Genomic DNA, 22,278 nt, shown 5'->3' on the forward strand with positions numbered 1-22,278 from the left:
CTTGTGGCCTGGGGTCTCTGTCAACAGTCTAAACCTATGTTTCCTCTTTCAAGTGAACATATTTCTGCTCACACTCCAATGTACACTTTTCCTTCGACTTCCACACAAGCATTGAAGCCCCTTCCTCCAACAGTAGCTTCCCTCCCTCCGACCCCATTAGTGGACCTCACTTTGGAGCTGGAGTCATCCTTGTGGCCCTCGGAGTACTGGGCATCGATCTCTTCTCAGGCTAGTGGCTGTGCCGTGGGGGAGGGCAGTCTTGGTTCCACGCCAATTTTTTTCTATGGCACCCACCAGGAATCCTCCCTCCCTCATGCTCCACAGCCCTCTTGAGACTCCTGGTCTGGGGGGGGGGTCGGCTCGTCGGAGTGGGGTGTGACCCCTGTTCCGAGGTTGTCATGCTCTGTTCCAGGCTCCCATCCCTCTTTGGGCAGGCCGGCCTTCCAGGCCATGGAGGATGGCGCTTGCTTCTGCTGGTAAACCCCCCATGTCAGAGTCCTCTCCCCGTCTGTGCCGCAGTTGTCACAAGCCACAACCATCGGACACCAGGCACAAAGGCCTCAGGTTCCTCCCCCTCAGGAGACCCCCTCTTTGCAGTCTTCCCCAGAATTCAACACTGAGGAAGTACCTCACAAGGCTTTGTACAAGAGGAAGCACATGGACTCACTAAGGAGTCTTTGACCGAAGATATGGACTTTGATGACGAGGAAGGTGTCCTTCGATGACATCCTCGAGATCCTAAGGCAGAGAGGTGACTAGAAGTCCTCTAATCCTTCCTCAGAGGAATCCGTATTCCTGCAGGCCTTTCGTGCCCAGCCCTGTACCCTCCTGGTTTACCCCGCCGGCTGATGAGCTTGTCCACCTCATCATCCAGAGTGTATGGAAGGCTCCTGACACCCTGGAAGCTATACTGCAGAGGCCTGACAAGATCTTTTATCTCCCCCAGCTGAGTATCCTCATTGGTCAAAAGGTCTTCCAGTAGATGCCATGGTGGTGGCGGCTGCAACCAAGAAAGACTTGGCAGAAGAGAGCCGGACTGTCCATCCGCCCAACAAGGAGTCCTGCATGATAGGCAGACTCTGGAAGTGTGTGTTTGCTTCATCGACCTTTGCCGTAAGGTCCTTGAACTATTTGGCACATTTTACAAGGCTCCAGAGAGATCTTATCAACCAACTGTCTGAAACCTTGGCAGGAGCGGTTTCTGATGGTCTGTTGGCAGGAGCGGTTTCTGATGAAGTCTGTGACACCGTAGCATCTGAGATAGCGACCCTAGAATCCATATCTAATTTTTCCATGCGTCTTATTTCACACGCAATGGAAGGAGCGGCTAGAACAGCAGGCGTAGGTTTAGTCATGAGACGACATGCCTGGATGCACCTTTGTGACTTTGTGGACTCATTTAAGACTTCCTTCATGAGCGCCCCCATTGAGGCCTCTTCTTTGTTTGGCCCTAAAGTTAAAGATATGCTGGCAAGATGCGAACAAGATGGCAAGACCCTTTCTGCCGTTGGTGTCAGACACTCTACTCCTCAACGATTCTACTCCAGAAGTCAGAGGAGCGGGAAGATGTGGCACAGGAAATCACAGGGCTCTTTCTGTGATGCACGTGCCGAGGTCTCCCCTAGTGGCAGAGGGGGGAACTCCAATGGAAGAGGCCCCTTTCGGGGCATAGGAGGTCCGGGAAACCGGGGTTCCAGAGATTCTTCCTCTGGCCAACCCTAACAGCGCTCCTGAAGCATTGCCCGACCGCTCAGCTCTGGAAGCGGTCGGGGGTAATTTTTCCTTGTTCTCCACTGCCTGGCGAAACATAACCACTGACACTTGGGTTCAACAGGTAATATCCAGCGGCTATTGCATCCCCTTTCATCTCTGTCCAGCCTCATCCAGAGACTTGCTTGACAATCCACCCAGTCAAAGGGAAGCAGCAGCACACAAAATCCGAAAGCTGCTACAAAAAAAAGAGTCCTCCAAACGGTCCCCCCAGACCAGATAGGATCCAGATTTTACTCCAGGTTCTTTTTGGTGCCAAAAAAGACAGGGGACTGGAGACCAATTCTGGATCTCAGCACACTGAATAAATTTGTAAAAATGGAGAAATTCCGGATGGTCACAGTTCAGTCTATCCTTCCTCATTTGGAAGAAGACGATTGGATATGCTCGGTAGATCTTCAAGATGCGTATTACCATATAAAAATGGACAAGCGCTCAAGAAGATACCCCCACTTCCGCATAGGAGCCAGTCATTACCAATTTTGAGCACTGCCCACTTCCGCATAGGAGCCAGTCATTACCAATTTTGAGCACTGCCCATCGGTCTCTCTACAGCCCCCATGGTGTTCACCAAATGCATGGCAGTGGTCATTGCTCACCTGCGACTTCAAGGATTCCATGCGTTTCCATATCTAGATGACTGGCTCCTCACCACCCCCACCAAGCGCCTACTGGAGGAAGCCCTAGACTACACTCTCCTCACAGCACAATGCCTGGGAATCGCTGTAAACTGGGAGAAGTCCAACACGAACTCAGCACAGTCTTTGGAATTAATCAGGGTACTGTTGGGCATGAGGAATTGCACAGCATTTCTTCCGGATCACAGACTTCAAAGAATAAGACAACAGGTTCAGCCGCTGCGCTGCCACCACAAATCTTCTGCTCAATCCATACTCCAACTCTTGGGGTCAATGGCAGCCTCTGTCACCATTGTTCCTCTGGCCAGATTCCACATGAGACTTCTCCAGTGGTTGCTCCTCTCTCAGTGGTACTCTCTACAACACACTGTCTTTTCAGATAAATGTAACTCTGAGATGCAAGCAAGATTTGCACTGGTGGACTTCTCGAAACCCACAACAATGGTCTCGCCCCTTCAGCCCCCAGCAACTGAAAGCTATGGTGACCACGGATGCCTCCCTGATGGGGGGGGGGGGGCTATGTCAGGGAAACTTGGTCCAATGCACCTGGCCCTTTTGCATATCAATGTCCTGGAACTGAGGGCGGTGCTACTAGCGTTGCAAACATTCCATTCCATTCCATTCCATTCCATCTTTCTATCAGGGACTGTTACGATCCAATCAGACAGCATGTCAGTGGTCTGGTACATCAACAAGTAAGGGGGCACCAGATCTTATCCGTTATGCCGAGAGGCCTTGAGCATATGGCAATGGGCGATAGCTTCCAACCGCTTTCTAATTGCGATGCACATTCCCGGGAGCTCCAATGTGATAGCGGACAAGTTGAGCAGGTGCATTCTACAACCTCATGAGTGGTCCCTCAACCCTGTGATAGCAGCAAAAATTTTCAACCGCTGTGGCTAGCCTTGCTGCGACCTATTCGCCTCCCCAACCAGTTACAAGCACAGCAACTATTTTGCCCTGACCCCCCCCCCCTCGGGGACAGTCACCGAGACGCTCTAGTCCATACTTGGCCCTTGGGTCTACTTTATGGTTAACCTCCTCTCCCCCATCTCCCAATTTCTGAAAAAAGCACGGCAGTTGAAAAGCAAAGTGATCCTCATTGCTCCAGATTGACCTCGACAAGTCCGGTTGTCCTTTCTCTGGCCTCACCTGCTAGATTGACTATGGATCCTCAATCCATCCTTAATGTTGATCTCCCTGACCCACCCCAATCTAACAACCCTGAACCTGACAGCTTGGTTTCTCCACTTTGAATGATTGCCAGGCAAGTTAACCTCTCGTCCCCGGTGCGCAGTATTCTTATCGCATCTCATAAATCGTCCACCAGACTAATCTATCTCAGTAAATGGAAAAGGTTTTCTTTATGGGCAACGAATAAACAATTAGACCCCTTGTCAGCCCCAGTTTCGGTGGTTCTAGATAACTTATCACATCTTTTCCACGCTGGGGTGTCTGCTGCTACTGTTCATATTCATTTAGTTGCCATTTCAGATTTCCACATTGGTTTTCAGGATTCTTCGCTCATGTCGCATAGACTCTGTAAAACTTTCCTGAAGGGGGTTCTTCACCTAAAACCTCCCTTTAGAGAACCAGTACAACCTTGGGATTTGGGCAAGGTCCTAACAGCTCCCCACTTTGAACCTGCGTCTTCATGTGATTTAAAGTACCTCTCTTGGAAAACCTTGTTTCTGGTTGCAATCACATTGGTCAGACGTTTGTCAGAACTTCAAGCCTTGTACATCAAACATCCCTACCTTATCTTCCATAAGGATAGAGTATCACTGAGAACTAATTCTTCCTTCTTACCGAAAAGTGGTGTCAGAGTGGTCTATCAACCATTCTTTTGACCTTGTAGTAGTTTTTCCTAATCATTGTAACGAGAGAGTTTTGCCTGCACTCCCTGGATGTTCATAGGCAAATATGATTTTATCTGGATGGAAGAAAATCTAACCGTAAATCAGACCAACTATTCCTGGCCTTTTCTGGACCAAAACTAGGTAATCTTGTCACAAAAGTTACATTGGCATCATGGTTGAGAATTTGCATTACTTTTATCTACAACAAGAACAATTATCACCTTGCCTGACTAGAGTGAAAGCACATTCTACAAGGTCTATGGCAACTTCAGCAGCTTTCCACGCTAGGGCTTCCCTTAATGATAAACAAGGCTACAACGAAGAAATACTAAAAAAGCAAAAAAGAGAATGCCACCAGAGCACCAAGAACTAGACTCGAAACGTAAAATAAAACGTGAAGCTCACAGTTTATTAAATTAAGCTTTTCGTTCAGCTAAAATAGCCAAACTTCCTCAGACAAAACTAAGACCACCATACACAGCTTAAATAACACTAATTAATCATGTGCTGTAAATCATTACTAGATCCAATTAATCACTTAATGTATTCAATACACAAAACCAATCCTCTGGTATTAAAAACGACATTAAACATATACAATAAACCATCCTGACTGTATAAATTACATAATAAATACTAAAAACATTTGTAAATCTGTGTTAACTAATAACACTCCGATAAAAACCTAAATACTAAATGAAAACATATATTACAAATTACTGAACAACTTGAAAAAGTTAATTCCTCCTTTTTCCATAACAAACACTAAACTTAAAAAAGGAGAAGCAACATTATGTAAATGACCATAACCATTAAGCTTCCCTTAATGATATTTGCTCAACTGCTGCGTATGCCAAACCTCATACTTTTACCCTTCATTACAAATTGGGTTTGGCCTCCAGAGGTAAAGCTTCTTTTGGCTCCATGGTGCTCAGGAATGTCCTTCCATGAGGGCCACCCAGGGATACAGGTAGCTGGGGACTCTGTCCCATCAGTAAGGAATGAATGAAGATTAACATCATCAGATAAAGATGTGTTTTACCATAACATTCCATCTGTGTTTATCTTTGTTCATTCATTACTCCCCACCCTCCGTCCCCTTCCCGGAGATTCCTAGTTGATCTCGTATACTCCTTTATGGTATGTCTGTTATGACAAGTGGTAGCCTCTACTTTTGTCTATCAACCTACAAACGTGATCTGAGATAACAGGGAGCAGAGCATTCTGGGTAGGATCTTGGCTCGAGAGTTTTTGGCTGACGCAAGCTTGATATAAGGCCGGCTTCGATAACCCGTCAATAATGAATGAACGAAGATCAACAACACAGATGGAACATTATGGTAAGACATAACAAATTTCAATATGATCGGACGTTAACTGCTGTAGACCGTTATGAAAGGACGGTTGCAGCATGGAAATTTAAAGAAATTGGAACTTGATTGTTCAGCTTATCAAACAAACACTGCTTATGTCATGCCTTCCACCTGTTCCAATAAGGTGTCCAGAGCGGGCAACTCAAATACGTTTTTAGCATTGGCCCCTTAAAAATTCCTTTGGAGGGAAGAAGCAGTTCAACCAATCACTTTTCCAGTTGATATCGACATCTACAAATGGAGGCAGAAAGAACTATTGGTCGCAGGTGCAACAAGTGGGGTTTAAGGGCAACAACTTCACTAACTATAATAACGAATTTCCAAAGTTAACAAATACATCGAATGCTGTTCAAAATGTGTCTTCTGATGGTCCTGGAACTTCCAAATCAATTGATCAGCTCAAAAACTCTGAAGTACCAACTACAAGCATGCAAGCAGTATCCGAGGCCCAGAACTGGGTTCATACTCGGAACAAGGTAAAACCAAAATAAACAATAGACTTCAAGAAGAGACTAAAATATGTAACTTGAGTAATTTTGTTCTAAATGAGTATCATTGTAAAATACTTAGACTTGGTTTAGGTTACATACCGAGTCATAGATCTTCTCTAACCCATACTGTTTTACAGTTAAAAATGTACACTAGAAAGTTTAAATTTGGTGTTCATTTTTAAATACTGTACTATTAAAGAATGTTTAAGTAGCCCATCAACATTTAATCTGTCTTTGCATTTTACTGTAAGGCAGTTTGAAGCATTTTGTAAAAGGGACATGAGAACTTTTGAACAATAAAGCTGTGAAACCGTATTATTTGTCTTTTGCTGACCGTGCTGTTTTGAACAAGCTATGTAGTGAGAAAAATCTAAGAATTATGAAAGCTGACAAAGGGGGTGGATTGGTAATCATGAACAACAGGGATGATTACACAAGTATGGAAGAAATGTTGAACAATCAAGAAGATTGCCAAAAAATGTTTATTGGGGATATTCACACTATAAATATAGGTATTTATACTCCTTGTTAGACAACATGGTTTTGAACAAAGAAATAGATATTAATTTATATAATTTCTTTTATACTAAACATCCCCATATTGGTATTCTTTTTGGAATACCTAAGATTCACAAAGATCCAACTCCCCCCCCCCTCCTCTTTTTTTTAGACCCGTAGTATCTGCCGGTTGTAATATTGCAGGAGGACTGTCTGTTTATTTGGACACTGTTTTGAATTCATTTGTACAGTAATGTACTATCATATTGCCATGAGTCATGGAATTTTCAGCTAAGGTGGATACCTGACTCTAATGGTATCATCCTTGTTACGGTGGATATAGTGTCCTTATTTGCATCTATACCAATAGCAGAAGGGGTTGAGTATGTTAGGGACTGCTTATACAAATACGTCCATACGACACACAATCAATGTGTTCTGTACATTGTTGGAAATAGTATTATATAACAATTATTTCTTTTTTTGCGACAAGTATTACAAACAAAAGAAAGGTGTTGCAATGGGGGCAAGTGTAGCCCCAGCATATGCGAACCTTGTGCTTGGATGGTGGGAAAGAGAACTAATGCCTAATATGAAAAGTTTTAAGAATATTTTATTTTATAATAGATCTGTTGATGATTTGTTTTTTTATTATTAGAGGTCTAATTGATACTAATTTTTTTTGAAATGTTTAAATGAGACATCTAATTTTTTGGCTTTTCCACTTGGAAGTACTGGATATAAGTCAGCTTCTTAGCTGTACAGCTGATAAAGGGACCAAACCAATGGGTGTTTCGAAAGCAACATTAATAGCAAAAACACTTTTTTTCTAGTAGTTATTTACATTGGTCAGGTAACCATCCAGGGTATATGAAATGAAACATTCCTAGAGGGCAGTATATTAGAGCCTCCCGTATGATCAGCAACGAAGATGCATTTAAAAAGGAAATTAAATATATCACAAACTTTTTTTAGACAGGGGTTATCATATAGGATTATTGGATAAAACAGTTGAAATATTTAACAAAACGAACATTTGTTTTTTTTACCTATTTTAGTCAAAGGTATTGTGGATAAGGCTAAAAACGAGAAGGTTTCTTCTAGCATCCCACATTGCTGTTTAGAGATGTCTGTTGATACATCTAACATTAAAAACATCATTACATAAAATTGGAGAATTATCAGTAGCTATAAAGATGCTGGACAAGTATTGGGAAACACGCCGCATTTTAACACCAAGGTTCACAGTATAAAACAAGTAATAGAGAAAACCGATATTAAAGATGTTCATTGTGTTACCCTGCTGCAGTCATCACACTTGGCTTATCCTGCCGTCAGGCGGTCCCGCAGTCGGCCTGAGTTCCAAAGTCTTGGTCCGGCGTCGGTTGCTGTCGCTGCTTCCCTGACATCAGTGCGCCAGGGGGCATATAAGAGGCATCTGACGCCATTTTCTTCAGTCTTTCTTGCCGCGCGGTGCTCGAAGCAGAAGCAGTTCGCAAGTGTCGGTCGGCCGACACCTGAGATTTTCGATTCGAATTTCAGTCCGAAGTCTTCAATAAAGCTAAGTACCCCGTTGGGGAACCTTTTCTTGCCTCAGTCCGATGTCAGAAAAAGTTAACAATTGCATTTCTTGTGGGAAGCAAATACCTCATAAGAACTTCCATTCTTATTGTATTCCTTGCCTAGGCCCAGACCACTACGTCACATGGTGCCGGTTTTGTGCTAGGTTTAATAAACGAACTATCAAATGCCGTTTTGACTTCGCTCGACATTACTTTGGTAGGAAATTTAATTATATCATGCCGTCAGAGCAGCCGAACGGCATGCATAAAAAACGCAAGTATAAGGACAGGCAGCCTAGGAACAAGCCAGACTCCGAGGCCTTTGCTGGGCCTGTCGCCGGTTCTCCGGTTTTCAGTGAGGCACCTACGCAGCTCCTGACGACCGCAGAATTGGAACCCCAGACAGCTGCGGATTCTCAAGCGGAGTGTATTAGGCCGACGCAGCCATCCTTATTAGGCCCTTCCGACACTGGAGGAGAAGGAGACCCCGGTGCAGTGGAAACACCTTCGGTTGCAGAAGGTGTCTTCAGACAGACTACACTCACCATTAAATTTTATGCTAAGCTTAAAACTCCTTTAAAACCAAAAAAGACTGTGCATCAGTCTGCAGTTCAAGGCCCCATGCCTAAGAAACAGATGCTTAAGATGGCTGAAGATTTGATTACCCTAATCAGGGGTTCCCATCCCCCTCCAGATAAGACCAAGACAAGAGGAGGATTATGCTTCCTCTGACCAGGTTTCATTTTCCTCAGATTCTTCTGAGGAACAGGATTACACTATTCCCCCTTATGAAGGCTCTGATGCTGAAGACTATTCCCTCAGCATCTCCCCCTGAAGACTACTCCTTTGGGGAAACTTTACATACCATGAGGGAACATTTCCACTGGGAAGACCAGGACTAATCTGATTCTAAGAAAAGGCTCCGAGAGTTCCTTTTACTACCCCAGCACAGACCACTTGCTATCCCTCCAGTTTTAGATATTGTGGATGATGTTTACTTGGAGTCTAGTCTAAATCCAGACTCTCTACCTCCTGCTCCAGCCAAACCAGACAGATACTACAGAGTACCTGATTCACACAAAGTCCTTTATAAAAGCCCTGTGGCTGACCCAGAAACAATTTCCCAGGGTCCCAAGGGGGCTAAAGCTTCTATGGCTAAAAATCCTGTGCCCTCTGAAAGGGATTCCAGAGCCCTAGATAGATGGGGAAAGAAAATATACACCTCAGCAACTCTGGCTGTGAGAGCATTAAATTGTCAGTTTCACATGCTGAAATATCAGCAATTCCTAATGTCTCAATTAAAACAAAAAATGAGCACACATACTGAACAGTCTGAATTCAAGGAAATGCAGGCTCTGTTGCATGCAGCTGAACAGGTGGGCAAACATACTTTACAATGTGGATTTGATTCATTGGAAGCTTCCTGTAGAGCAGCTGTTACTGGGTCTGTCATACGTAGACATGCTTGGTTAAAAGAACAAACCCTACCTGATCATGTTAAAGCAAAATTATTGGATGCACCTTTACAGCAGGATGTATTATTTGGTGTTAAAGCAGAAGAGGTTTTAAAGAAAATGGAGGATAAGGCAAAGTCTATGCAGACGGTCAAGGATTTTTTACAGGTACAACCTCCTCCTCGTTTCAGCAGAAATTGGCCAACAAAAAACTGGTCCTTTCCAGCTTCTGACAGATCACAGAGGGGCAAATACAGACGCCCAAGGGGCAGAGGTCAGTCACAAGGCCCTTACAAACCTCGCCAATGGGGTACTGCTACCCAGAAAGGAGGAGAAGACAGGCCCCAAGCTAGCAGAAGACAAACACAATGACTCAATCCTCAAACTACCAAGCAAATCTCTCCTGGCAGCTCCCTTGGGAGGAAAATTAGCATTTTTTGCAGACAACTGGCACATCATCACAAAAGACAAATGGGTCCTAAACATTGTCTCACAGGGATACAGATTCCACTTTCATACCTTACCAAGGATAAAAGGAATGCCAAATCTGCCACCAAATCAATGGGCAGAGGCACAAAAACAAATTACAGCTCTCATGGACATGAGAGCCATTCAACAGGTACCTACACAGGAGCAAGGACAAGGATTTTACTCAAGACTCTTTCTAGTCCCAAGAAAAGACAAAGCATGGAGACCCATTCTGGATCTTTCAATTCTGAACACCTATCTGCAAGTACCAAAATTCAAGATGCTAACACTACAGTAGCTTCTTCCCATGCTGGGCAAGAATGCTTGGCTAGTAACGTTGGACCTCAAGGAGGCATACCTGCATGTCCCTATCAGACAAAATTGCACAAGATACCTCCGCTTCATTGCAGGTTCAATGCGTTATCAATTCTCTGCACTGCCCTTTGGCTTATCTACTGCACCCAGGGTCTTCACAAAATGCCTGGCACCAGTAATTGCATACTGCAGACAAAGAGGAATTCAAATATACCCATACCTGGACGACTGCCTTATTCAAGCAGAAAGCAAGGACATTCTTTTAAAGCATCTGGCATTTGTCAAACACCTTCTAAGTTGCCTAGGTACACAGTAAACGAAAAGAAATCAAAACTAGTGCCCTCACAAAACATAATATTCCTGGGTGCCAGCTTGAATACAACGGCCCAGATGGCTTATCTCACGCCAGACGAGCAACAACAGCTGACTCAATATTTGAAAATAATGGCAACAAAGACCCAACTCCCTGCAAGAAAAATTCTGCAGGCCTTGGGATTCATGGCATCTTGCATACTATTAGTACCATTTGCAAAACTGCATATGAGGAAATTACAATGGTACCTGAAAAGCGTATGGACTCAACACAGCCACAGCTTGGAAACAATGATACCACTCATTCCCTGCCTACAACAGGAGTGTCTGTGGTGGGCACAGGCATGTCACCTCAACAAGGATCAGCCTTTCACCTTAACCACAGCCAGGCAAACTATGACAACAGATGCATCGGACTATGCCTGGGGAGCACAAATGGCAGGACCGTGCATTCAGAGCAAATGGACTACAGATCAAAGGCATCTGCATATCAATCAAAAAGAAATGCTAGCAGTACAGAATGCCCTAACAGCTTTCAAGGACCTCTTACACCCAGGGCAACTAATAATAAAGATGGACAATACCACAGTAATGTGGTACATAAACAAGCAAGGAGGCACACATTCCTACCCTCTATGCAGGCAAGCAATGACCTTGTGGAACACAGCACTGTCTTACCAGGTTCAATTCCAAGCACAATTCCTGCCAGGAAAGAAAAACACATTGGCAGACGACCTAAGCAGAAACATCATGGATCCACACGAGTGGAAACTAGATCCACAAGTATTTGCAATGATAGTTCAAAAATGGGGACGCCCAGACATAGATCTGTTTGCCAGCCCCCAAAACTACCAACTTCAAAAATTTTGCACAAGGACATTCCATTCACAAGCTTGGAAAGTGGATGCCCTCTCATTCAGTTGGAAAACATTAACAGTGTATGCCTTTCCTCCACTGCCTCTTCTAGCAAAGGTACTGCTGAAAGTCAGATTAGAGAGGCCACAAATGATACTCATTGCACCAGACTGGCCCACGCCAGCATTGGTATCCAATTCTAAGGAACATGGCCCGCGGCCCACCATGGATTTTACCACAAATTCCTCACCTGCTCACCCAGCGAGACGATCAGATTCTACACAGCCAGCTCAAGACTTTAAACCTGGCTGCATGGCAAATTACCTAAACAACCAGCCAACACCTGTATTCAAAGCTGTTATGGGTGTCATTCTGGAGGCCAGGAGGCCCAGCACCAGGAAAACCTATTCAGACAAATGGAAAAGATTTTGCTTCTGGAACCATGCTAAATACCAAAATCCCCTTGATCCAAACATTCCTCAGGTTCTACAATATTTAACTGAGATGTTGCACAAAGGACTTTCCTTTTCATCTATTAAGATCCACGCCTCAGCAATTTCAGCTCATTACAACACGGATCCTGCTTATTCTCACATCCACTCCTAAGACAGTACCTCAGAGGGGCTAAGAACATAAGACTGCCCAGGAGAGCGCCAACACCTACTTGGGATCTCAACTTTGTTCTGGAAAAGCTTACACTGCTGCCCTTTGAACCTGCTTTTTCAGCAGATTTAAAATTTCTTTCATGGAAAACTGCCCTGCTACTAGCAATAACCTCAGCTAGAAGAGTCTCAGAGCTGCAGGCACTAATGGCAATGGAGCCTTTCCTCATTTTTCATCAAGACAGAGTCTCTCTATGAACTTAACCCTTCCTTTATGCCAAAGGTGGTATCCAGTGTGGCCCTAAACCAAACCATTCATTTGCCTACCTTCTTCCCAAATCCCCAGGACAAAGGAGAAAGACTCCTGCACTCTTTGGACATTCACAGGCAATTATGTTACTACTTGGATAAAACTAAGGCTTTCAGAAAATCTGACCAGCTCTTTGTAGCCTATGCTGCAGGATCACAGGGAAAAGCTATCTGAAAACAGACCATTTCTAAATGGATAGGGCATTGCATACGTTTCTGCTACACGCATCATGGGAAACCGGTACCTGCTAACATTAGGTCCCACTCCTCCAGGGCTACAGCTACATCAGCAGCCTTTCTCAGGGGAGTGCCAACCAAGGATATTCTGGAAGCTGCAACTTGAGTTCAGTGCACATCTTCACCAAACACTGTCACTTACCTCTATATATTCTAAGACTAGAGCTGGTTTTGCCACTGCAGTTCTGCAGGGCCTACTAGCTTCTTCTAACCCTGTTCAACTCCACCATCCATCCTTAGCTTTGGGATTCAACCAAAGTGTGATGACTGCAGCAGGGTAACACGATGAACATAGTACAGTTTTGTACCTACCATAAATGTAAATGTTCGAGTGTTCACCCTGCTGCAGTCCAGGTTACCTTCCCTCCATCCCCTCTGAACTAGCTGAACTTATCTATACCACTCTATCCTATACAACTTCTGTGGTGTATTTGCTTGTGCCTGAAGGTATTGGAAAAACTGAAGAAAATGGTGTCGGATGCCTCTTATATACCCCTGGCGCACTGACGTCAGGGAAGAAGCGACAGCAATCGACGCCGGACCAAGACTTTGGATCTCAGGCCGACTGCGGGGACCACCTGACGGCAGGATAACCCAAGTGTGATGACTGCAGCAGGGTGAACACTCGAGCATCTACATTTATGGTAGGTACAAAACTGTACATTTCTCCTGTTACAACTAGCAAGAGTAAAGGAACCTATAAATGCTCCAGTTGTAGATATATCCATGGGGGTCATGTTGTTATGTTATCTCCTTCTTTAAATTATAACATCAGCCTTAAGTTTAGATATAGCTGTGAATCTGTTGGGGTGATGTATCTTGTGTTGTTTCAGCCTGTGACTCCTTTTATGTTGGTATGACTACCAGAAGTTTGTGTGACAGAATACAAAAACACCTAAGGACTATAAAAAGAAGGGATGAAAAAAAGTTCTGCTTCACCATCTTAGAGCAGATTAGTGTAGTAAAAGAGGGGGAAATTTAAAAAATCAGGTGGAAACTAAAGAAGTGTTCTGGCAGATAAAACTGGGTGCAGATAGTCCACCAGGATTGAATGAACACACAAATATCAAGTGTTTTTAGAAAATAGAAAGCTGAATGGTTAATTTTTATTACATCATTGGTCCCAATTAAAGGTTTAATTGGTTTTATATTTTGTATTTAAAGAGAGTGTTGAACTCGGCTCTGAATATTCTGAAGAAGTGTTTTACAAAAGCAGAGATTAAACTTATTACGCTAACTCGCTCTTGGTCTTATCTGTGATATTTAGTGAATTTTGCATTCTATATTTAGATCTGTTTCACAGGATTTCCACTCAGACTTCGATTATTGCAAGGGAATACGCCAGGAGTCTGGGTCTCATGGCATCTGTGATTCTCATGATTCCTCTGGCAAAACTCTAGATGAGAAAGATACAGTAGTATTGAAGTCTCTCTGGTTTCAGCAGCAACAGCAATTATCTTTTCAGTTTCCAGTTCTGGGATTAGTGAGAAGTGAAATAACTTTGTGAGAAATACACACATCCCTGAATCCAGGTCTCCCCTTCTACCCTCCTGCTTCAAAGCAGTCAGTCACCACCAATGCCTCTGATTTTTATACCCCTTCATACTGCTTCCCAAGAAAAGTGCAAGGTATCTGGAACAACAAACACGTATACGAGTCTCTTAACCTTATCAAGGCTTTCAAGTCTCTGAATCACCTGTGTTCCTCAGGACTGCTTCAGCTGGTTGCAGACAATACCTCTGTGATGTTGTGCATAAACAAGCAAGGTTGACCAGATATTGCCCTCTATACAGACTACCAGTGTTCGCATGTGATATAGCTTTAAAGCACAGTTTCAATCGATGGGCATCCTACATTCCCTCAGAGCAAAATTATTTTTCAGACAAGCTGAGCAGGGCAGAGGCAGGTCTTCCAAGAGTTGGTCCATTTCTGTGGAGTTCCTCAGCTCGACCTGTTGGTCTCCTCTCTGAACAGTCAGCTGTCAAAAAACTGCTCCAGGACTTTATGCATGAAGGCCTAGAAGACAGATGGCTTTTCCTTTCCTCCGATAGGAATGGTCTTGTATGCTTTTCCACCCTTTCCACTTTATCCAGAGTACGTCTGGAGAAATATCCAAAGCTCATTGTGATGACTCCCTTCTGGCCCAGGTAGAGGTGGTGGTCTTTTGGAATTGGCTAAGGGCAATTACCACAAGCTTTATCACAGACTCTTATCTACTCGCACAAGAGCAAGGGTGTTTGATGCATGCAAACCCCAAAGACTTCAACTAAATGCCTGGATGATGGTCTTAATACCTTTTAGGCACTTTTATACTGAGGATTTGCAGCTCGTACATAAGTAAATGGAAAAAGGTTTCTAGTTGTTGCCACCAACAACATGAAGACCACCCATTTAGGGCTAGTGTTTCCTCTGGTTTTACAATATTTGCAAGAGTTACTTTCGTGTGGTCTGTCTGACTCCTTAATCAAGGTCTGCTTACCATTTGAAGCATGTCTGCTTGTGAGCCCCCCCCCCCCCATTTCAAGGCATTCTTCTGTCAAAATGTTTTTGAAAGGAGTATTGCATAAGAGACTTCCATGAAAACCTTTGGCTACTCTTTGGGATCTTAAAGTTATGTTAGTGAAGTTAATACTTGCCCCATTTCAGCCAGCTGATCTGTCAGATGTGAGGTTCTTAACTTGCAAAATAGTTTTACTGATTTTTTGCTTTGTTGAAAAGTGGTTATAACAGTTTTACTGATTGCTCTGAACTCTGCAAGAAGAGAATGTGGGTCACAAGCTCTTAAATTAATTTTCCACAGTGACTGGGTTTGAGAACTAATCCTTTTATGCCTAAAGTGTTACCAGCTTAGTTTTTAAGCCAAGCGGTCTATCTCCTTGTGTTCTTTTCCGAACCGAAAAATGAGGAAGAAAATATACTTTGTACCTTGGATGTCTGCAGACATTTCTGTACTATCTTAACAGAACAAAATCTTTCAGAACTTCCAATCAATTGTTCGTTTCTTGTGAAGGTAAAACGGGGCAAGGTTTTATAAAAGCTGGATATTTTCAATTGATTGTCTCAGTCTGTTGCCTTTTGTTCCCACAACAAAACTATTCCAGGCAGGGTCAATGTGCACTCTACCAGGGCCTTGACTTTAACTTAGTCTGGAAAGGGTTGGAATCTAGAAGTTTTATAGAAGCGGCAGCTTAGTCCTCTGTACATAGTATTAAAAAGCGCTGCAAGCTTGATTCTTCTCCAGGTCTAGGCCAGACTTTGTTTGCACCATTTTACGGGGCTCCTAGACCCTTTCCCTTCCATTTCCCAGTTCTAAACTACTGCAGCAGTGATCAGTATGCTGAACATAGTACAGATGTGTAACTTGACATAACAGTAGATGTTTGAATGACGGCTGCTGCAATAAACGCTACCTCCATCCCCATTGTTTGTTGGTGTATTTTTTTTGTGCCGGGGTACGGACATTTTTGTTCTAGCAATGTCCTCTCAGGGCTCAGCTTCCTTCTTTAATTTGGCATGAGTGCTATGAAGGGCTTGGTGCCCAAACATGTCTTTGTCAGCTCAGCTCAGGCTGACTGACTGGGCACATGGACAGTGTCCTAAAACTTTGGAAGATGGCCTGCTGTTATTTCTTATGCAGGATATAAACTATTTAGCTTAGGCTGCTGAAGTATTGATCATTTCAATGGCTCCCTGTTGAAATGTTGGCACTTGAAATGCAGAGTGCCGAAAAGTTGAAAATAAAGACTGAAAACCCAGAGGAGAGTGAATCTCAAAAATCACTGTCCTCCTCCTAATAACTTTTTGCAGGGGAGGGGGGGCAAGCCCTCGTGCAACCCCCCTCACACACCCCAAGAACTTGTATATACCAACTCCAAGATTGCCATACCTCGCAGAGAAGAGAATATTTTGAGGAATGACTTCTCTGGTGGGTGGCTCTGATGTGGCCATTACTGGTTCCTCAGACCATTCAGTCTTTTTCTTTGACACTCTCTAGTGTAGTTTCTTCAGCCATCATAGACCAGGGGTCTGCCTCATACTTTTGTGGTTCTTCAGTTGTCCTTGAAGGCATGGGAGAGCCACTGTTGTTGGTCTCTTGTCAAGTGTGGAGTGTGCATCCCTCTGTAGCTAGGCTTAGAGACCTGATCCCCAGGATGAAGTGTTCTTCACAAGTCTTTCCCCTTATAGGGATATCCCTAGAAAGAGAGAGAATTTAACTTTTAACTTTTTTCATCTCCAGGCATTAGTTCCGCTAATAAGAATGTGTTGGATTAGCACAAGGTTTAATTGCCGGCTTTAAAACCTTTAGAGAGACTGGAATTTTTCTGGTAAAAATAAGACATTTTCCTCAGTTTCTGAGTATTTTCTGTGTTTTGATGAGGGAAGGAGTTAGAAGGGGAATCTTTTATTATTTCTACCCAAATACTTATTCTGAAGAAAGTTTTTCTTTAGAATCTCCTATTGAGGAATTTTCATTTTCTGAAACTATTTTTAGGATGAATAAGATGTTTTACTGTTAACATTCTGATATCCCCACTGTTCTTTATTATAAGTGGAATTTTCAAAACCTCCTTTTTAACCTTCTCTTTTGCTGTCTTTGGTGGATGTGTTTGGCATTTCCTGCAACAAGCTAGTTAGTTAACCTGCAGCCCCTAAAAAGATAGAGAGACTTAGTCTCAGTCTTAACAAATACATATTTTTTTATCTGAAATCTAACCCTGCAAATGTGTCAAATCCTGCTGCAACAAGAAATGTTAATACTAGTCTCCCCTCTGATGAGGATTGTAATACTTTTGATAGAGTTGGGAAGAGGATTTATTCTTCAGCCATGTTAGCCATTAGAATCCTAAGATATAAAGCTGCTATGTTAAAATATATATTAGCTTCTTTTAACAATATGGGGAACATTACAGATTTTCCTTTGTCGGAAATCGAATTCTCTTCTAATTCTTTAATTGCTTCTGTCTTCCAGGTAACTAAAAATTCTTTAAAGTGTTCTTATGAGTGTGCTTCTGCCTTTGTTATGAGCAGTTTGCTTAGTTGTATACACACACGTTTTCTGAAGGTATTAAATCTGAAATGGTAAAACTCCTTTGAATAAGGCAGCTTTGTTTGGTCCTTCTGCTACTCGGGTACTCAAGTAGTGTGATGAAAGAGGGATATTGCTGGGGATCCCTCAGATTTTTCAGCCCTCCTTCAAGTTTGCTAAAACCTTTGATACTGCCATGAAGCTCAGCACATTTTCTGGAACAGTTTGACATTGTTAAATCTAAGATACTACTGATTTGAAGGGATATAATCCATCTAAAGGAAGATATGTTTGACACACCCACTGTCCATTTCAGACCCAATAAATGTAATGGACTTTGGCCACCTGTTGGGATTAAGTGGTTTACACTGTCAGAGTGACAGAAACTAATTCCTTGAAATTATGAGATTGTCCATTGTTGGGACCAACAGCAGCCAGTCATAGATCCGGACACGCAACCATTTTAGTCCCGTGCAGCTGTAGGTGCCCTGCTGCCATTGATAAACATTTGTTTAACTTGCTGGAAGTTGAGGTTAGACCAGATAGTCATTTCTAATTTCAGACGCTGCTGTCTCCTACCCAGAAGCAAAGAGGGTCCAAAGAAAACCAGTGTACTGTACATTAGTAAGGAAGGATCAACTGCTTCTCTGACCATACAAGAGTGCTTTTTCGGAACTTGCCAACTTCAGGCTGCTTGAACGGTCCTGTGGCCCTTTGTTTTCTTAGATACCAAAAAAAAAAAAACTTTTGAGTAAAACTCTAACCATTGCAGATCTAGTGGGACATTTTGGATTTCTTTTCTTTGCATTGCATTGAGTACCCTTTTCTTCACTGCAGTTTTCAAAAAAAAAAAAAAGATGGAGCTTCTAGAATTGAAAGGAAGTATGGTTTAGGAAGGAATGTAAAAGAGGATACAAGTACAAAAATTTAAAATTGACAGTTAAATCTCTAAGCAAGAGACTGGAAACCTGCGATAGTACTGGTAAAAGAAAATATCATAACATGCAGGAAGAGAGAGATGGCTAATGAAGATGGAACTGCCAGTCCAGATCTATTGCAGCAAGTATGTAACTTTTGGTTTTTCAAGCATGACATTTTGTACTCTGTTTCTTGCACTGTTTTTATTTAATCTATTGGAATTTGAGCATGGATCAATATTTTTGTCTGTTAATGTAACCTGCAGGACTTCTTAATTACTCAGCTGATTGGAAAAGACCTGTTTGAGCTCTGGGATGTTATCAACCCCATGGGACTTCTAGTCGAAGAGCTCACCAAGAGGAACATTCCTGCCCCAGAACCCAGACTTACAAGAACTTCTGGAAAAACGACAGCTCTGCCACTGTACTTTGTTGGATTATACAGGTTTGTTGAACACAACAGTACTTTTCCATTCCATTACATGCAGTATGGCCAGCACAAAACACAGTCTGAGATCACATCATTAGGAGTGGATTTGACTCTGACATTCTCATTTATTAACTTTTGTAATCTTGAACAAGACTTTTTATCCATTTCTTATGCTCTTAAGATGCACATCAAATTAGTCAGCACTGTGGCATAGAGTGGTAACATCCCAGCTGTAGTGCAAGCAGCCCAGGAAGCAGCGTTAGTGCTTGTAGGAACTAGCATAAGGAGGCTAGGCTGTTACAGGCTCTCCCTTTTGTGACTAGTGCGGTTGCTGTGAAGTTTAAGCATAGTGACAATGTTCTGCAGTGTGCATTCTCACTGTAAACTGAGAGGAATTAATTGTGCTGAGTTACATTTCTCCTTGGAGGGCAGTTGTAGTGCGTCTCATAGGATCCACCCAACTTCTAGATTTGCCCCATCAAGGGAAGAGAGTAGGCCACCCCACAGTACTGCTTCCTGCCACCCAACTCCAGTTGCATAGCGAATAGGCTAAGCAGGATTCCCAGGCAAGAACTAATAAGCAGTAGGGCTCTTATTTAACATGGGGATGCTCAGCCCTCGCCCCCCCCCCCCCCCGCTTTGGATCAAATGGAAAGATTGGTGAAGCTAGAGATGTAGAGGGGGTACATTGGGGAGTGCATATATAAAAAAGATGCATGGCAAAATTGAGTTGTAAGGTTTAATATTTTATTGGAAATCATTATAGAGAAGTCTTCATCTTCTAGCTCGTATATGTGTATGCGTTTGTATATAAATATGCATATAGGTGCATATGTAAGTACTAGGCTAACTGCCCTTGCAGACATTTTAAGCCTAGCCAGTTTCCCTTTATATGCTCAAAATAACCTATCCCATATGGTTATAGATTGTACTTGCCCATCCCATGGTCGATAATTATATATTACCCCTAATAGGAATAATTGGTATCATAGGGACTCTTGCATGGGGTAAAGCATTTCGGAGATGCCTCTGTCCATTAGTAGTACAAGCAGCAGTCCTGGGGTAGATTTTCTATTTCCTATCCGTAGATCTAAGTTGCGCTTGAATATGGGATAAACTTTGTTTTAACTGGATGGGGAGACTCTACCATAGCAGCAGTATCCTCTGTGCATTATACGTGTCCCATCAAACTATTCTGTTGATGTTACAGAAGAGGTTTAGATCTCTTGACCGAGTATTTCTAATGCTGTTTGACTTGCTGATGTGCAGTAAATCCATCAGTAATGAGTCAGAGGATGCCTTGTATGCCAGATGCAGCTCACCTCGTAGCAGTCTGTAAGATACCAAGTATAGTGACATAGCTTTGAGTCTGTCCATGTTGGACATGTTATGTAGGCCTTGTTTCCTTTTAGTAAGGTATCACTGTGGGTGTTCAGTTGTTGGATGTGTCTGGACAGATACATGCCAAAGGGGGGTCTTATATTCAGTGACTGGCCTAATGAAAGCTGAGTAAAGAGGGATAGTAACATCTCTAAATCTAAACACACACTTTGCCTATAAGCTATGCAATATAGAATGACTTTCATGCAACAAAGGACACATGTTAGCCAAAAGTTAGGATATTGTCCTCATAAGTTCCCAAATCCTGAACAACTGGGTTAAATCTTAGGGGCATATTGTCAATGTGGTAGTACCCAGGGGTAGATGACTTTCCAAAGGATAAAATAATGCACTTTGTCATTTAATTTCATCCATGATTTTGGCACCAGTTATTTATTTGGGACAAACATTTCTGCAACATATCGCAAGCAAAATTTAAATCCTTGGTCTAGTGGTTCTGATGATGATCATTTTATGGATGTCAAAAGGTCCATCAGAGTTGGATCAGAGGATGCCTTGTATGCCAGGCACAGATGGCCTGTCAGTAACTTGTAGGAGAACAGAGTAGGTTCTTAGGTAGGTACTAGGCTACCGGCCCTAGAGCCTATACAAGCCTAGCCAAAAAGGTACCATGGCTTTCGCCACCAAGAAAATTATTTACCTGTGCCCTTGTCGAGCAGAGCCACAGAGATGATCCCCGGGGTGAATTTCCTATTTCCCATCCAATCATCAAGAATTTTCTTGGAGAGCTAATGAGGAGCTTTGCTTGATATAGATAGATAGTCTGTTTCAGAGTATGGGAAGTCTCTGGGACAGGAATCTATCCCTCCAGCATGTCCTGTTTATTAATGTGAGAAGGTTTAGGTCCCTAGAGTGTGTAGCTCGGAGGGATTGGGATTTCTTTAGGTGGAGCATGTCCAACAGCTCAGGGTTTGACGCAGCTTTGTATGTTAGTGTTTTTATACATATATATATATATATATATATATATATAGCTGTGTGTGTATATATAAATATATATAATGTGTGTGTGTGTGTGTGTGTGTGTGTGTGTGTGTGTATATATATGTATATATATATATATGTATATATATGTATATATATATATATATATATATATATATATATATATATATATATATATATATATATGTGTGTATATATGTATATATATATATATATATATATATATATATATCTATATATATATATATATATATCTATATATATCCCCTTCAGAAGCTCAAGGTTTCAAAACTTCGAACTTCAAATGGCTGAGACCATAAGGTTAAAGTTTTGAAACTTCCAGCGTTTTGAATGGTGATCGCCTTACAGCACGGAACAGGATATTTCCTGTTTTCCTTACTGTGGTGTGATCTCGGAATTAGTATATTTATTTAGCAGGGGGTATTCGGGGTGCAGAGGGGCTTGCTCCCATGCAAAAACATAAAAAAAAAATTTGGGGGGGGGGGTTGGAAAGCAGCAGTTTAGAGAGTGACCAGAGCATATCATTCAGTCAGGAAGACATATTTTGTAGATTATCCGATTCAGAACTAGTTATGTCATGGAGAACATTGTACTACTTTAATTCATTGTTCCAGTCCATCACTGAGTACAATACTGTGTTTTTTAGCATTTAGATAAGCCACAAAAAGAGCCCTGAAAAGAAACCTTGATTTCTTAGGAAAACAATCATAGCACTGGAAACCTTTAACTATTCAGAAAGGTTTCAGGAGCTGAGTGAGTGAGTTAGTTAACCGGTGACTGGTCTGGAACAGGACT

At 42.5% G+C, this 22,278-nt stretch overlaps 1 protein-coding gene across 1 annotated transcript in view; it reads left to right on the forward strand.

Moving 5' to 3' along the window:
- The window catches only part of MRPL44 (mitochondrial ribosomal protein L44), a 174,034-nt gene that overhangs the window by 123,216 nt on the left and 28,540 nt on the right, over window positions 1-22,278 (forward strand). Inside the window, exon 3 of the mRNA XM_044070428.1 lies at window positions 18,953-19,131. Coding sequence (XP_043926363.1) covers window positions 18,953-19,131 — 179 coding nt within the window. The remainder of the gene's footprint in view (window positions 1-18,952; window positions 19,132-22,278) is intronic.

Source organism: Protopterus annectens, chromosome 4.part1 (genome assembly GCF_019279795.1).
Source record: "Protopterus annectens isolate FY-2018-M chromosome 4.part1, PAN1.0, whole genome shotgun sequence".
In the NCBI taxonomy this organism is placed as follows: domain Eukaryota; kingdom Metazoa; phylum Chordata; order Ceratodontiformes; family Protopteridae; genus Protopterus; species Protopterus annectens.